Genomic DNA, 18,325 nt, shown 5'->3' on the forward strand with positions numbered 1-18,325 from the left:
GACGGAGAAAAGACAAATGATTTGGCGGAGGGAGGTGTAACAACACTGCACGGAGAGAATGTTGACACGTTTCACACTGTAAAAATAAAACCACTCGTAATGTGTTCATCCTCGCTGCGTTTGTGGCCGGGTGCTGGCGAGGCAGAGGTACAGTAGGCGGTGATTCCGCACACAGGAGAAAAGCCTGTTAATTAGAGGAGGCTTCTGTTTCATAAGCCGGTTAAACAAAGCTCTTAGCGGCTCTGATGCCCACCTCGCCGTTTTTTTTTCCTTTTATTTTTTTTAGATCCGCCGTTTGTGACGACAGCTAAAAGCACCTGACATTTCACTTGCTGATGATTAATGGCCGCACCAGGGAACTTCTGACCGTTGAAGGAGAGACTAGGCCACCTCTTCCTGGCCCAAACACTCTTTAATAATAACAGTGCATGTTAAGCCTGTGGCCCAGACGGACAAACCTATTAGTCGGATCTCAATGAATGTTCTTTATGTCATCGGCTTTTTGCTTAAATTTTGAGGCAGGAAGTGTGTGACTGCTTGATCCAACTTTATTATTAATGTCACACTGGGCTGGGCTGGGGTGGGAGTGAAATGATAGACGTCAGGCAAAATGGAAGGAAATGCAATTTCTTCTCAGAAGTTTATTTTTTTCTTTTTAAAACTTCCATTATTGCTGAGAAGATGAGGATGATCTGACCAAGCATTGTTTTTTGTCATTTATTTCAACATGTAAAAAAATAAGAATACAGCAGTAGAGAAGGAAAGGAAAGTACAACATATGTGCAGGAGAGGTAGGAACTTAAGCCCATGGGCTTAATCTGAACATGGCAGATGGCAAAGACAGCCGTGATGAAAGGAAAAAAATTGAGAAATAAAAATAGAAAAACTTTGCATAATTATCAAGAACAATAAAAAGTTCCATGAGACCGCAGTTGCAGCCAAAAAAAAAATATTGTTCTCATACAGGCTTGTAGTGATGGTTGTTTTTTGTCAGTATAAGAACCGCCTGAGCATATTGACATCAAACCTCCCCAACGGTCTTCTTTAACCAGCGTTGCGTTGATCGCTTGATCGTTATCCTAACTGAAAATATTCAAGGGGATAAGTTAGCAAAACAAAGACATGTCAACCCGTGGCATTCAATTTCTTAACAGCCTCTTGGCTGGGGGTGATACCTCAGCTTCAATGGCCTGGTGATAGAGCAAAGATGAGATCACATAGGATCAATTTTATCATTTCAAATTTTCCCTTAAGACGTTTTCTTGGTCAAAAACTTGGAACCTAAGTTATAAAGCTAAATTGGCTCCTTCGGAATTTTCTTATTATTTTTTTGCACTTTCCACTTTTCCCCTGAAGTTATTTTCATACTCACTTAAAGTATAAAGGGGTGTTTCCTCCTCCATAAGCTTACTTAATTCAAACATGTAAACTTGTTACTTTAGAAATAACCCATTTTTCCCATGCTTTTGCACCCTTGTATTTATATTTATATTCTAAAGGTGTTATGGTGCTATGGTTATGGTGTTATGTGTCATTGTTCAATCTGATCTCCTCATTAAAAGTCTATAATATAATTATAGACTTTGATATAATATAATTAACCGGCTACTACTGAGATATGGAATTGGAGGTGGGCATATGGATAGTCCATGTTGAGTTTTTTTCTTTTTTTGAACAAATCGCTCTAGAGTGAGAACTCAGAGTCAGCGTCCTATAGCACAGTGCTGCTATCCACGGCGGCAGTCTCCCTGTACGCGAAACAGGAGGGGAAGATGCCGATGTTCCCCGCGCAGTGCCCCTCCAGCCACTCCTCATTTACTGGAGGAAGGAAAGGAGAGAGAGAGAGAGAGAGACAGAGAGAGAGAGAGAGAGAGAGAGAGAGGGAGAGAGAGGGGGGGGGGGGGGGTGAGTGCAGACAGACATAGAGAAAGAGAGAAAGAGACAGACAGACCACCTCTAACGTTACCCTCGGCAAGAATGTCGATGGTGTCCCCCTTGCTGAACTCCAGGTCCTCTGGGCCCTGTGCAGCGTAGTTGTAAAGCGCCAACATCTGGTAGAGGATGGGACGGGTTGGGAGCGGGTCCTCTACCTGCAGCGGAGAGGGAAGTGAGTGAAGGTTGAAATTGTTATGTTTGTGATTTTTATGGGACAATTTCGTGAACCCTATAACACGTATAGGGTTCATGCAATCTGCATCTGCATCTGCATCTGCATCTGAAATGTCGAGCAGAAGATTGCGTATGTATATCACAGTGTGTGTTTCCTTGATAATACACGGCTTTGGACCCCAGATTACATGGCTAGGTCTTTCTAATTTCCAAGTGATCAAAAGACACCCAGAATGTGTTGTTATAACATGTTATAAAGGAGTCACAGGGTCACAGTCAACAGTTATAACACCATTACTACTATTGTATCTCACTATACTATATATTTTATTCAATGTGCATGTTCTATTTGTTATATAACAACTATTAGTACTGCTGTACCTTAAGGTACTGTACCTGCCACCTGTAAACTGTACCTGCCAACTTTACATTTCACCTTCTCGCCCAATCCCTCCCTCTTCTGTTCCATCTGCTGCTAAAACGCTTCAACCCCCCACCCCCTCACCCCCCCCACCCCCACCCCCCGCGAGAATTAATAAAGTCTTATCTTATCTCATCGTGCAACACCTTGTTTCGTTTATACGCGCTCAATAGCTCTTTTTCCATGCTGTTCCGTGACAGCGCCAGGGAATTCATGAATGAAGCGATATCTTATCTTCTCTAATTCTGCCTTATCTTGTCATACACTGGCAGCACTACTCTGATGAAATGTGTTGCTTCTGTGTGTGTGTGTGTGTGTGTGTGTGTGTGTGTGTCTGTGTGTGTATATGGCCCCTCACCTGACACCACAGTGTGGCCCTGCCGGACTCCGCCAAGTGCAGAAGGGCCCCTGGCTCTTCAGGGTCCCTGTCCTCCACCAGGGGGCGCAGTGCCTGGAAACCGTGGGGTTTGTACCTGGAGGGTGTGGGCGGGCGGGAGGAGAGACAGAGGAATGGAATGGGTTTCATTCCAAAATAACAAAATTAAATCGTGTCTTTATTCCAAAACTCATTAAAAGTGCCACAAATCCTTGGGAAATGACTAGCCTACTGGCAGAGAAAGACGAAAGCCTATGAATTGAAACCGTTTCTTGTGAGCCATCCATTTCCAAAACACAAACTTTTTGAATCCATTTTTTTTAAACAGGATTGACTGCAGAATTGATTTGTTTAATAATATTTGGTGTACCAATAAACGTCGAGTCACGTTTACTGAAATTCCAAAATGAACTCTGGAGTAAGAATAGTATAATGCTTTTGGACGTAAAGCCACTGAGCGCGGAGTTGGCAGAAGTAGGAGCAGGAGGTTGCCAGAAAAAAAATGGAGGTAGAGCTACAGAGAGAGTGGTAGAGAGAGAGCGGGCTAAAAAGGGGGCGTGGAGGAGTTCTATTTTTAGAAACTGCAGCAACACTTGTTGAAATTCAAGGTGACCGGCTCAGACCGGGGCCGTTGTTAAAATGTGACGCAGTCATGGGGAAAAAAAAAAAGTAACTCGCCAACCATGGCGGACCAAGGGGCGCGGTTGAGCTATGGCTGCAGACGGCAGCATGGCTTCCCTTCCCGTGGCCGCCCAGCTGCCCCGAGTCGACCGAATCGGCGCCACCTTCGGTCCGATCCGGGGCAGGGAGCTTTCTTCATGTCAGGCACACAGACCCGCCAGCCGACCAGGAGCCAGACTGGCGTGTAATTCCTCCAGCGCCCAAATACATTATTCTTTATCATTTCTCCTGTTGGCCAGCGAGCTTTTTGTTCAGTTTTATAATAACAACTCTTGCCATGTCAGCAACCCACCCACCCTCAAATCTGTCCTGGGAAACAACAGATTTACTCCCAACGAAAAGGATATCTGTTGTTCCTCCAGCAGAGGAAACAAGGGTGTCTACTCCACCTCTACTCTACTGCTACACTGCTCTACCTCTACTCCTCCCTCTACTTCTCCTCTACCGCTAGTCTACCTCTACTCTCCCTTCCTCTGCTCTACCTCTACTCCAACTCGCTCTGCTCTAGTCTACCTCTCCACCCCCTACTCCACCTACCTCTACTCTAGTCCATCTCTTCTCTACCTATACCTCCATCTACTCTACCTCTCCTCTACCCCTGGTCTGCCTCGCTTTGCTTTAACTCTTCTCTACCTTCCTCTGCTCTACCTCTACTCTCCCTCTACTCCACCTCCCTCTGCTCTACTGTAATCTATGTACCTCTCGTCTCTCTACTCTTCCTCTATCTCTTCTCTACTCCTACCCTACCCCCCAATGCTGTAGTTCTACCTCTACTGTACCCGTACTCTACCTCCATCTACTTTACATCCATCTACTCTCCACTCAACTCTCCCGCTACCTCCATCTACTCTACCTCCCTATATGCCACCTCTATGCGATTTATACTCTATGCCCCTCTACTCTACTTCCACCCCTCCACCCCATCTCCATCTCTCTCTACTCTAGTTCTTCTCCACTTACACTCCATAGGAAACTAACGAGGAAATCCAAGGTGTTTATAAATATCTCGATGAAAATACATGACGTGCAAAGTCAATTCTGTGCATTGTTTGATGTTTATCTCTCTCGGCGTCAAACTGTGACATCGACGTAGATGTAGACAGTCACCTGAGGCGGAGTTGGGATCCCGGCTGTCCCAGTTTGCGGGCGACCCTCTCCTGCAACTCACGGTAGGGTGCATCCGCCGGCACGGCCAGGGCCACGGTGTACCTGTAGTGGACTTTGACGATCACAGAGTCAGCCTTGATGCCTGGGGCGGAGCCGTTTGTCCTGTCCTGGCACACAAAAGGAACAACACAGTTTATTGGGCAAATCCAACGACTGTGAGTTGAGTCTTACAGTTGTTTCTTAAGTTAACACCATTCCAACCCATCATGATCTTACTCCTAAATGCCATATGTAACCGTCTACCTCAACATAACCATCTCAAGACGTATACCCAGACTTAACCATATCTAATGTTATATCTAAAATTAACCATTTCTAACCACAGACCTGAACCTGGGTCAGTCATACTTGACTCAGTGATACAGATTATTATTATTTACAGTGCACAAAATAATACTAAGTCAAGTATAAACACTGACTCAATTGTTGGTGAACTTATAGACAAGGATCTTCACAGCTGATGCAAAAATGCATCTGCTAGGAAGATACAATAAGCCTAAATCTTTTTTTTTTTTAATGAAACACTTGTGCACAATGATTACTGCTGAGTTCTGGCCAAGGTCTTCCTGCTAGCCCCGACAGAATGGAGAAAAAAAACCATTTAAAAATTCATTACAGGAAGTCGAAGTTGTTCACAGAGAGAACTTTAGACTTTAGGCCTTTTTCTATGTTTTGACATTTTTTATCACTTTAAGAGACTATTCAGGTCGCGCATTGAAGCGGAAAAAAAAACAAAAAACTCAAAAACATCTGAAATAGTAGAGAGAATATTTATATCCAACCGCTGCCTACCTTCACTTCACCGACTTTCTGAGAGCGGCAGTGACTTAATCAGGGCACATCGGCACTGATACCTGCTGTTGTTCTGGTCACACAAAGCAATATCACCCGAAAGGTCCGTGCACAATCTCTCTATATTTAGATGGTGCGGTGAAACAGAGCAGGAGGTGGAAGGATTGTTTTTGTGTGTCATTAGCCCAAGAGCTTAATCAGGATACATCAGCATTCCCTTGGCTAAGTTCAGCTCTTGCGAAGTGCATCATATGCTGGGCCATGTAATCCCTTCGTAAACATTGCGATCAGGAAGGGAAAGGGAGGGGAGTGTTTTGGTTCTTTGTGAACATAATATCACACATTCTCAAGGTACCTGGTCTGAAGGGCCGCTGGCATCGTCCGTGTGTCTCTCTCTGGTGGATAGCGGCGACAGGGTGGCGTTGATGTATGACGGAGGTGGAGTTTCAGTGACCGAACGAGCTGCATGGAGAAGATGGACTGCAGATAAACAGCATATTTGATGGAGAGAGCATGGAGAACATTGGAGTATATCTGGAGGATCGATACACTGGATTTTTTCAGATTTTTAACTTGAATGTTGCAGCTTGATATTGTCATCTATGCTCAATTGGATGGATTTGTTGTATGGTTGATTATAAATTATAAGCAGGTTTCACTTACACTAACTATGCCTTAAGTTGTCTCCAGACAGCTCCACTGAATAAAACTGGAAGCCCTTTAAACCATCGAAGTCTCAGCTTGGCCTTAATAGGCTGTGATTGGGCCACTGTCCGGGCGCTATTGGTCTATGTGGAGTGCACACGCACCAGCCCGACCAGCTTTTTGTCTGTCATGGATCTCAGACAATTGGGAAACCCCTGTCCAAAGATTTAATATACCTCCACACCCTATGAATGGATTATTATATGCTGGAATTGGGGTTTGAGGTCACATCTGCCAGTTGTTACTTGTTCCCTGACCTGTAGTGAGACCAGTATTGCCTTTGTCTCTGCCTTTGGGGGTTTGTATAGGATTCATCGGTTTTGCCTTGCGGTCAGTGACGGTGGTATATACACTATGGCATAGTAAGAACTTGAGTTCGAAATTTAGAAAAACGTTTGGGTTGTGCTACAACCCTGGTTTTACAAATGAAGAACGAGAGTTCTTACTGGTGGCCTCACTGACCAGCTTGCTCAAGAGCTGAATATGTCAGAGGAAGTATGACAGGCGGTGAACCAGTATATATACTGGGGGGTGGGCCTTATTATGGGTGCCCGACTTGCCCGGTCACAGCCTGTCAAGGCCAAGTTGTGACTTGGTTGGTTTAAAGAGGCTTTCAGTTTTATTCAGGGGAGCTGTCTGGAGACAGCCCAAGGTGTCGTAAGGACTTTCGTTCTTCATTCATGAAACTAGTGGTGTAGAATGCACTTTATTTTAAAGTTGCATTGATTCTGAGTACAGTATCAGCAATTTTCTCTATTTGAGTAGCTTTGAGTGGTATGCCAACTCAAGCTGTCAAAGATAACAGGGATAATAATGCAATTTCTCCATCGATACGCAGAGTTATGTTGGTGACGATACAATTGACGAAACAGAAAATTCCAGGATATCGCCGGTGTATCTGCTAGTATCAACAAATTAAGTAGTAGACTTTCTTATTGCTGGTTTTACGTGCATTTAATATTTTCTTTTTAAATCTGAAAGATGAACTTAAGAACACTTGTCATATATATATCTATTTATTTGTCATGATGGGCTCATACTGTATGTTAATCTTCAAATTAGTTTACCAAATTGTTGTTACCCTAAAATGAATTAAAAAAAACATTTATATTTATTTTGCCTTTTTCCCTATTGCAGGCAACCCTCAATGTCCAAATCAACACCCGTAAAAATGGAAATTTTCTGACTTTTTTTCTGTCAATTTCGTGAATTAACTCTTGCTGAATTGATTCAATACTGTTTAAGACTTTTTAACTGATCGAGGAAAACGCAGTTTTTTTTATAGTTGTTGTCATTCGAAACAGGGACAAAGTGAAATATCTGCAGAAGAAAAATAACACCAAGATTCCATCGCGGCAGTATTACCAGCATAACCCATAGTGGAATGACAGAGAAGTGTGCAGTAGGAGATTAAGAAGACTCAAGAGTCCATCATGCCAGCTAGTTTGGCAGGGGTAGGGTTGGGGGACAGAGGGAGTTTAATTATGTACCCGGGGCAGGAGCTGCAGGGCTGGGCAGGATCTTCGGACGAGTGGGCTTGAGGGCCGGAGGCATAGGGATGCCACTGGGAATGCGCTGTGTGAGGAAAAGCATGCAGAGCAGTCAGGAGAGAGAGATGATCCAACACTTCAGTGTGGCTTGTGTCATCCCACCCTTCTTCCCAAAGTGGTAGACGCATACTTGTCTTCTCTGAGAATGTGAATATAGGTGAAATAAAAAAAAGTTATAAGGAGGTTGGCATTACTTCCTCCTTTCTGCCTTTTAACTTCTTGACGTCTGTGGGCTCGAGTAGGGTCATGGGCAGAAGGCCTCTCTGAAACAAAAAGGATCAAGAACAACCAATGAGATGCAGAATTCCAGAACATAAATAATGTTAAACCCCGATAGCAGCACAGTTAACTTAGACACTTCTGTAATGGTATAACACAATAAATCTATGAGCCATGACAGCAAAGTTCCATTACAATATATTTACAGACCAACCGATGAAATCCCCTAGAGTAATCCTCTGCGTTCTCACCTGTCCGTCGTATATGACTGTGGCCATCCCGTCTTGGTCCACCTCGCTCAAAAGGAAGACCAGGGCCGCTCCTGGCACGGTGAGCTGACCGGGGCCCCGGGTCATGTAAGGGGTGCGCACACGCATGTACCGGGAGTCTCTGTGTAGTGAGGGGGAAAAAGTCCAAACGGTTACAGGACCAGAGCCCTCCCCATTTCTGGCTGGATTTGTGATAGTGGTGGTAATCTATCCGGATGAAGTACCATAATAGCAGTCAGAATATTTGCACACATTTGAACACATGCCCATAAACTTGGCTTTAGGACAAAGACTTTGGTTCTTACTGAAATTCATCCACCTTGGGCTCATAGAATCCTGGTTTCTGTCAGGAAGGTCAGAGCAGCGGTCAGACAGGGGAGAGGGAGAGAGAGAGAGCGAGAGAGGCCAAAAAACAACAACTGCCCAGTTACATCCAGAATGGACAGATTAAGAGCGCTGGTCCTACCTGCATTCTCAGCGGTTCAAAGCCCCCAAAGTCATCATTGGGGATGAGGGAGGTAATCACCTGGAGAAACAAAGTCACACACAGTGTCAAGCCTTGGTGACACACAAGGTGGAGAATAAGCATGTTTGAAGGAGGGCCACCACTGGATCTACAAATGATATTCAATATTTTTCTTTTAGCTTTTTAGGGAACGAGAAAGTCTAGCCTAAGCCCTAATTCACAACAAAAGCATCAAGCATACATCTCGCATCACATGTTTGTTGATTTGTCAATTCACACCGACTCCACCTTCACTCCGTCTACAATGTGTCAGTGAATCTTTGGTTTTGTTTTTACCCCTTTGCTTTTCATTATAATCGCATTTGGAGTCTGTTTGTTTATGAACGTAGTTGGATTGGTTTGCGAGTTTCGCATTCATTGTTTATATTTCACATACCAGCTTCTGGCTTGAATACGTCTTTTTTTGCTGGCATTAGTAATAACCTATAAATACATTTTGGCTATTAACAGGAGGAAATAATATAAATATGAAATAATTATATATGTGTATTTAGTGAGGTGTTTCAGTAAAAGTGTTTTCTGATTACTTTTTGTGATCATTTATTTGTGGTTTGATTATTAAATGAAGGAAAATATGCAATGGATATATTCTTGTACATTTGTAAAAACCCCCGTTCCACTGTCCTTTGTGTTGCCGACAGGTACAGTATATCGTAAGTCTATTCCTGGGCATGATATTTGTTTTTCTGTTGGTAGTGGGAGTTCCTGTTGGATATTTTCTTTAATTAATAGATAATATTTTGTTGTGGGGGAAATTTATTAGTTTGTTGATTCAACTCATCCACATCAGCGATTTTATATACTGTATGTGGTTGATGCCTACCAGGCTTGGTAATTAAATACTTTCACTAAATACACCTTTTGACTGGACCTCTATGGGAATTTACGCTCCAGTTTAAAAAATAGGGTCGAGGCGTAAAAAACGTGAGGGGTCTAGGAGCCTCGTGGTATGACGCAAGGCACTTGATGTGTAGTTGTGCGTCTTACTGAGCTGGTGTGAATTGCAGCACTGACCCGTCGTAGATGTGCTGCCTCTAAGGGCCGAAATATTGCTCTACTTTCTTCATGTTTTTCCAGTTGTAGAACTTTGGGACTGTGTCGCCCTGAAGCATTCTTACCTTTGCCTTGCCCAGGAAGTCCCTCTGTTGAACCTGTTCCACCTCCTCTTTCCTGGGGCGGAACACTTCCCCCTCTGGCACCAGGAGAGGAGCCAGGAGCTCCCTCCTCTGGAATACGAACCCAAACCCACACACACACAAGTGTAGAGAGGCACAAAACACACGTTTATATACTGTAAATAAGCACACATGCACACATTTACACACAAAAACAAGTGTAAATACACATATTGACACCCACACCCGCACGTACGCACGCACGCACACACACACACACACACACACACACACACACACACACATACACACACACACACACACACACACACACACACACACGTTCATATACAGAGACACAAATGCAGTACATGTGCATTTACACACACAAACACAAGAGGCACATAAGCACACATGTTCATAAATACACAGACACACAACTAAAGAGGCAAGAAAACACACACATATTGATACACAAAAACAAGTGTAGAGAGACATAAACATAAATGTTGATGTTGATACACAAACATACACAAGCACACACACAAAGAGGAGAGGCACATAAACACACATGTTCATATGCATACACACTAAAACAAAAATAAGTATAGAGGCACAGAGACACAAGTTCATACAGTATATACACACACATACATGTGCATTTACACACACAATCACAAGTATACACACACACACACACACACAAACACACGCACACAGCTCAGCTTCAGTCACCGATAAACCTGAGTAAATGCATTTTTTCCCCAAAGACATCCATCCACAAAGTTCCTCTATACTCACAAAGACACTCTCCATCGCAAGGTCGATGGTGCCACCGCGTCCCCCTCCTCTCCCCTGGGAGGCTGACGTCAGAACCTCCACAGCCTGGTCCCACTGGCCCAGCCGGCAGTACACAGCTGCTGCATTATATAAGACCTAAGGAAAAGATGGTACTGAGCGTCGCCATCTCTACAACTCTCCATGTCCCCATTTTGTTTTCTTTTAGAACACTCTCCGGGTGCAGGGCTGAACTTTCAAACTTTATGCTTTAATGTACTCATTTTTACATATAAGGGTTAACTTTCAAGTTTGTGGAAACTATTAAGCCGACCCAAATCAGTGCATTCAGTCGAAGGTATAAAGTTCAATTCATTAAAAGATGGAGCCGCATTAAAGTGTTTTTGATTTACAAAATTTTGATTTGCACATTTAGTATGAAGTACTTGTTTTTTTACTTGAGAAGAGTGTTGAATAGAGAATTTATGCTTCTACTCTAAGTATGGCATAAGAGTCCTTTTTTCCCACCACCCACTGGAAATTAGTTGTTGCCTAATTTCTCTCTTGGTGCAAGGTCTTAAATATGAGAAAGAGAATTGTTTTTGGAGTTTTGGTCACACATGACATGATATTGTGAGAAGCAATTCTACCACAATGCCCAGGCTGAATGGCGTATATATATACTCCCTTATGTGTGTGTATATGTGGGAGAATATTATTATAAAAATGTTTTTTTATGAATTCGATTTTTCATACTGCCTTTATGCAGATGTAAAATTACACAGAGGCCTTTGAAATGGCACTCTAATGAGTAATAGGTCATAAATAAGTCATGAGTCATACATCCTCTACTCTGATCGACCTTTCTTATCACGTGTGTGTGTGTGTGTGTGTGTGTGTGTGTGTGTGTGTGTGTGTGTGTGTGTGTGTGTGTGTGTGTGTGTGTGTGTGTGTGTGTGTGTGTGTGTGTGTGTGTGTGTGTGTGTGTGTGTGTGTGTGTGTGTGTGTGTGTGTGTCTCCAATAAATGAGTCCCTTTGGTTAAAACATTTCCCTGAGCTGACAGGCTTTACAGGTGCACGCCGGCTTAGAGAATATGATATCTAATACCGGTAAAGTGAAATATTTGCCACATCATGTAATCTCTCCTTTCAGCCTCCTATCAATGAGTCTTTGTTGAGGCTTCTCAGGTGGATGGGCGGCCATTTGATCCACACAAAGGGGCTAAAGATACACTCAGATCTTCTACGTGAGTTTATATACAGTCTATTAAGAGCAGGACAGCGGTATTAAAAATTCTGATTACTGTGGACTCGTATCCAAATTACAAGTAAAAGTATTGGTGAAATAAATGATTCACATATGAGTTAAGAACTTAGAAGGAAAGCTTACATAAAAACGGCGAAGTATTGACAAAATGTATTATACACATATACTACGGGTCAACACCCCTTTTCTTCCAGTTTTTACTGATATTGAAGCAGTTCAATCCGGTGAATATCCTAAAATGGTAAAAAGGAAAGCGATAAACTGCCAGCGGATGCAAAAAAGTTTTGGTTACCAAAAACTTAGTTTTTTCTTTGTAAATTTCAGAGATAGAAAAAAAGGCCTTTTTCAGGGCTCAAGTAACAGGTTAACAACGTCCAGCTTTTCTGCAGCGATGGAAGTAAATTAGGCATCAAAAGTTGATGCAAACAATTCCTACAGGTGTCCCACATTTCGTTGATCACTAAAAAAACCCTCTCTCTGTATGAAAGCAATATTGGAGCAGACTGTTATTACACCCTCTGAAGCATTATTTGGACAATTTGGCACTGCAGGAAGCAGAAAATTGCTATCATAATGGCGAAGAAAAGGCAATTAACACAGGAAGACAGACCATTTTAACACTCAGAAGTGTAGGTTAAGGAAATTGCAAAAAAAGCCAAGTTGTCAGTGAGTACAGTTTTCTACACCATCGAACATGGAGGAGGAAGCGTAATGGTCTGGGGTTCTCTTTCTGGATCCAGAGTTGACGACTTGCACAGAGTGAACTGAATCACCAGGAATCAAAATCACCCTGAATCAAATGGGCTACTACAGCATTTTGCAGCGCCATGCTATACCCTCTGGTCTACACCTAATTGGTCAGGGGTTCATCCTACAGTCAGAAAGACAATGACCCAAAACATACCTCCAGTCATGTCACAACTACTTAATAAGAAAAGAACAAGACGGCAGGCTTCAAATTGTGAAATGGCCCGCACAGTCTCCAGACTTAAACTCCATCGAGCTGGTTTGGGATGAACTGGACAGAGGGGTGAAAGCAAAGCAACCTACAAGTTCAACACATTTGTGGGAATTTCTGCATCAGTGTTGGGAAGAACTTTTCCAACAATATTTGATTTCCATTGTAGGAAGAATTCCACGAGTGTGTTCAGCGGTTTAATCTGCAAAAGCTGGCTACTTTGATGAGTCAAAAATGTAGATAGCCTTTTGTTCAACTAAAAGATTCCATGATTTATTTTTTAATTTATCTCCAATTGTTTATTTGTTCTATGCTTTAATTTCAGAGTATATTGAAACATTAAACTGTGTACATTTCAATAAAAACTGGAGAAATGTTAAACTTTTGACGGTAAAGAACGTAGTGTACTTAAAGCTGCAATTAAGCAAAATCTAAGGAAATGACGATTGATAGAAACAAACTCGGACAAATTCATACTCTTTGAAATTACATAGGAAACATTAAAACCACTTAGCAAGTTGACCCTTTTGAGATACTGTCATAAATAATGGTGTCTGAACCTGCCAGCTGTAGAGTTTGTAGCGCAGCCCGAGCTGCTTGTAGTCGATGACCGGGTTTCCCCTCATTCGTTTCTGAGCCCAAATGCAGTCGGAAAGCGCCTCTTCCAGCCTGTAAAAAGGGAAGAGGAAGAAAACTACTGCACTGGAAAGGCTGACCATTCATCTATATAAGGAGAAAAAATGTAACTGTATTTATTTATTTTAATTTAAATGACATAATGACTGAGTGTTCAATTTTGCACAACCCATTGTTGCACTGTATTGAACTCTACAAGGATTCGATCCAGCTGGCTTCTACATATAAGGAAATTAAGATGTTACGATGGGAACTGTGTACTTTCCGGTACACAGATACTGTGAAGGTACTATCCATGTACTAGCCAGTGCACAGAGCAGTTGTTTCATAACATTACACTGCGTTGCATATTACAAATTATTGTAATAGAGTTACTACAATGGCAGTTTACACAACCAAACAACTGACGCCAACAACCATCGCTTTTAACGGTGGCTTATACTGATCAACAACGTGGCAACCGAGCTAGAAAATCCAAGAGTTTACTATCAGACTTTGCTTTCTGCTTTACCTGTTAACAAAATTCACTGTGAAATCGTTTGTAATCGCCTCATGAATCTGGACAGATTTTCCCAATTCCATAATTCCCTACCTGTCCAGCTGCATGTGGACCACGGCCCTCTGGAAAAAGCCAACAGCCAGATGTTCATCGTTGGCAATGACCTGGTTCAGTGCCTGGATATCACAAAGGGTCCAAGAGAGAAATGGTCTTGGTGGCAGTGGTATTAGTAGCAGATTTGAAGAAGAGTTTTGCGTAGATGTCGTATTAGCGTAGGCTTATTTGGAAAAACTGGAGTCTTGGTCTGATATCACACTTCATAACCATATATAATCAATACATCAATATAATGATGATAATTGGATACTTTAAAATGTGGTTTTTGACATATCTGCGCAGATGTATTATATTTTGTTATAATGCAAAATTCTCTTTGCAATATTATACTTCTATACTTGTAAGAGCACTGTTAACACTGTAATAATTTAGTACATACATATATATAATATATAATTTATATCCCAAAGTTCACTCAAAGTCCCGGAGTGGATTTTGTTTCATTTTTTCTGAAACCGGATTTTCCCCCAACCCTTTGCCCTTTCACCGGCTGAACAGGACCTGCAAGGCAAGCTCCAGCTGTTTGAGGGCGAGGTGTGCAGAGGCCGTGATGAACAGCGTACGCGAGTTGGGCTCTGTGATCTCGTGAGCTTTGGCCAGGGCCTCCTGCCAGTCCCTGGCGTCCACCGCCTTCACCGCGTCGTTCCACAGCCGCAGCAGCTCTGTGTGCAGCATCCTGGGAGCCACAGCTCAGACATTATACTCAAGGAAAAAACATCAGTTGAAGCAGCTGCTGTTTTTTAGTTGAAATATTTTAGTTTTTAGTATGAGTATGCAAGACCTGTTTTTATCCTGCTATGACTTTTCCTAAAATATGCGCGCTGCAAAGATTTGACGCCGCAAACCATCTGTTTGTTAAGTTTGTTTTTTGTACTAAAAATGTCCCGTCCGTTCCATTGTCTAAAAAACAAAACCGATTCTATTGCCTAGTCTCTCGATAAGCGAGGATCTGTGTTATTTCACAGTAAGGGAATGAATTTCTCGTGGGATGTGAATGTAGGAATGAGTATCTACTGCCTTTGCTGGATATTTTCTATCCAGCAATGTTACGAATTCCCCGTGGGAAAGGGACTTACGACTGATCGGTGACAGGGGTCAAGTGGGTTGAAAAAAATCCACAGGTATTTATCTCACAAATCAAGCTTCCTGAAATCTTAACTATGGAGGAGGGGGAGGTAGCTGACCCTTCTATATAGTGGAGGAAGATGAGAAGGAAGCTTGTTTGATTCCATTGAAGTTCATATTTAAAAAATGTAAAAGACATGAACACTTTCTGTGAAGAATTATGGACAGACTGTGTCTGTGTGGGGAAAGAAAATGTAAAACCACCTTTTCCCTGTTTTCACGGAGAGAAATTTAAAATGCAACATTGGCCTCTTATTATAATGTAATACAGGCTTTATATAAGAACAGAAAGTGTAGTAGTTTAAAATACACCTGGTCCTGAGTAGTCAGTGTGGAAAAGATACAGTAAAAGCCACCTTAACCCCGTTTTCACAAATTAAAGGTTTTACAAATCAGAAATAGGGTTTGACCAGCAGTAGACCTCTAGACCTGGTTATAAGTGGTCTGTGTGGAGAAAAACAGCCAAAACATTCAGAGGATATTGAATGCCCCATCTGATAATAGTTAATTCATATATTATTCTGATAACAATAACTCAATACATTAATGAAATAAATTAAACTAATAATAATAATAGTAATAATAATAATAATAATAATAATAATAATAATAATAATAATAATAATAATAATAATAATAATATAACAAAAAAAGGGATCATTGTAAGATTCATAATTTTCATGCTGTATTATTTCAACCATCACCATCCAAAGCAGCAATTCCCTGCAGCGGTGTCAGCTTTAAACTGACACCGACCTGGCCCAAATAAGTAAGCTCAAACACTCTGAAAGTAGGAGCACATACCTTTTCGAAGTCTCTTCAAATCCACAGAGCGGAGTTCGCGGGTTTCAGTCAACACCCTTTCAGGACGAGTCCGGCACCTGCTGTTCCCACGTAGCTCAGAAACTACTACACAGGCGTCTGCCCCCACTGGGAGTGTCCACTCACCCCGCCTCTACGAGGAAACTACCGAGCAGGGCCCGGAATGCAGCAGGGTCAGGTGTCATTGCACGTACACGACGCAGTGCAATTACTTGATACAGAGCTTAACCTGCAATTTAGATGTAATTGCTTGTTGCTAGTGAATATACTAGTAATTTGTCATGGTGAGGTTTAAAAAGAAAAGGCAAAAACCAAAACAAACAAAAAAAACAGCTTAACAGTCGAGTCAGTCCGGACAAAATGGAGAATATATATATATATATATATATATATATATATATATATATATATATATATATATATATATATATATATACATATATATATATACACACACACACACAGTAATAGTCACAAGTCAATAAAGGTAAAAAGAAATGTATTGTTTAGGAATTGACGTCACGGGAGACTGAGACGTCCAGATGGCGAGGAGGAAGCACAGTAAATGACCTTTGAATAGACTTTGCTGAAGGTATTTCAGGGAAGGAAGTTGCGAAATAAATAAATAAATATATATATATATATATATATATATATATATGCAGTATTTCTTTCCTTAAATACGCTCTCTTTGAAACAAACATGTAAAAATAGAAATGTATTTTTTGTGGTAATCATTTGATGTTTATGCGAAAAATGTACATCACAAAATATGTGTTTTTCTAAAATATATATATATATAAAGGTATTCATAATCCCAGATTTGAGGGAAAGGTTTGGTTAAAATTTGGGAATTTATAACATTTGCAACATAAGACCTGCTTCGAAAGATACCTTCATCTTTGATTTGCACAGCAGTGGAACTGAGTGGAAGGAAACAGCTTGTGTACCAATGATGATATTGCAATGTCTTTACACTAATTTGAAATATATAAGTATATATAAGTATATCATGGGATTGTCCCAACTGGGGCTGATGGAGAGTGACTGGCCGCTGGAAACCAGTAAATCTGTATTTTGTTGTCATTGATTGTTGTTACTGTAACTCGAGCCCATGTGTGCATTTTACGGTAGAGGTAGGCGATACCGCAGAATTTGGTTTTGATCAGATACCAAGTAATACCAGGGGAGAATCACCAATATCGATAGCGATACCGGTTTAAGTTGGCATGCATGAGTTGCAAATTAGCAATAGTGAGTTCATTTAGTACCACTTCTGGCTTTTGTACTTGAGCCAGATTTAGCAATGTTTTTACCTATGCTTGGTATGTATGCACAAATATCACTTAATTTATTCAATGTAATTATACTAAAACTTATCATTTCCAGAATACATCAAATAATTTAAAACAACATTTTCAAATGTTTCGTTGTATTGATGGTTACAGAATAACTACCCTAGTTGTATAAGAAAATATAACACACTACAAATGAAATAGTATAGTTAATAAATAATTACACAGTTCTATACTGACACAAATATTTCAATTTAATTTTTATGATATGCGTTCACCACGCCAACAGTGACGGGTGCCGAGCTGAAGCAAGTGACGACATATATACATAGAATTAAAAAAAAAACAGACATCAATTTTACTTGTTTTGGAAAGGGAAACTGATCCAATTCTCATATCGATCCAATTGACGCTAGAATCGATCTTCAAATCGAGATGTTGTATCGGTAGTATCGATGGGTTTGGTATCGATCCGCCCACCCCTAATTTAGGGCATTTATGTTGGAAATGGTTCAATGCCTCATGGTTTATGTCGTATTCTTTGTGAATACACGTACAAATAGAAGGTTATAATGTATACGGTGTATTACGTTTTTTTCTTCTCTATTTGCACGTGTGTGTACTTTTATTATTATGTAATGAATACACATTAAACATCAAACTAGATAAACGCATAATGTATGTATTATTACGGGTCGAAGGGGCGGGAGCCCTACCGCTTTCTTTAACAAAAAATGACGTCAGTGGTGTGTGGACAGACAAGATAAAATTTTTATTTGGGGCAGTTCCGACATGTCGTCGTGTAAGTTTGAGCCAGATCGATCGATTATTGTGGAATAATTTAGTAAAAAAAAATAAAATAAATAAAAAGTTATTTATCATCGCCGCAACGCGCGCAT

At 41.2% G+C, this 18,325-nt stretch overlaps 1 protein-coding gene across 1 annotated transcript; it reads right to left on the minus strand.

The window, feature by feature from the left end:
• Nucleotides 1-755: 755 nt before the first annotated feature.
• On the minus strand, nucleotides 756-14,957 carry noxa1 (NADPH oxidase activator 1). The gene is made up of 15 exons (XM_080004097.1): nucleotides 14,686-14,957; nucleotides 14,161-14,243; nucleotides 13,493-13,601; nucleotides 10,732-10,866; nucleotides 9,934-10,041; nucleotides 8,756-8,815; nucleotides 8,595-8,632; nucleotides 8,272-8,410; nucleotides 7,996-8,064; nucleotides 7,742-7,826; nucleotides 5,902-6,008; nucleotides 4,695-4,861; nucleotides 2,889-3,003; nucleotides 1,967-2,090; nucleotides 756-1,818 (listed from the first exon to the last, which is right to left on the minus strand). Exons 1-15 carry the CDS (start codon nucleotides 14,857-14,859, stop codon nucleotides 1,712-1,714), a joined length of 1,620 nt encoding a protein of 539 aa, XP_079860223.1. The 5' UTR covers nucleotides 14,860-14,957; the 3' UTR covers nucleotides 756-1,711.
• Nucleotides 14,958-18,325: the final 3,368 nt, after the last annotated feature.

This window comes from Zeus faber (assembly GCF_960531495.2).
Source record: "Zeus faber genome assembly, chromosome: 7".
Classification (NCBI taxonomy): Eukaryota; Metazoa; Chordata; class Actinopteri; order Zeiformes; family Zeidae; genus Zeus; species Zeus faber.

Excerpts from the sequence above, each read along its gene's own strand:
- noxa1 (XM_080004097.1), bottom strand. The coding sequence starts at position 14,859 with ATGCTGCACACAGAGCTGCTGCGGCTGTGGAACGACGCGGTGAAGGCG. Across the intron at positions 8,633-8,755 it reads TTGAACCGCTGAGAATGCAG|AAACCAGGATTCTATGAGCC; the intron begins GTAGGACCAGCG and ends CCTTCCTGACAG. Across the intron at positions 6,009-7,741 it reads CCCTGCAGCTCCTGCCCCGG|CTCGTTCGGTCACTGAAACT; the intron begins GTACATAATTAA and ends TTCTCCATGCAG.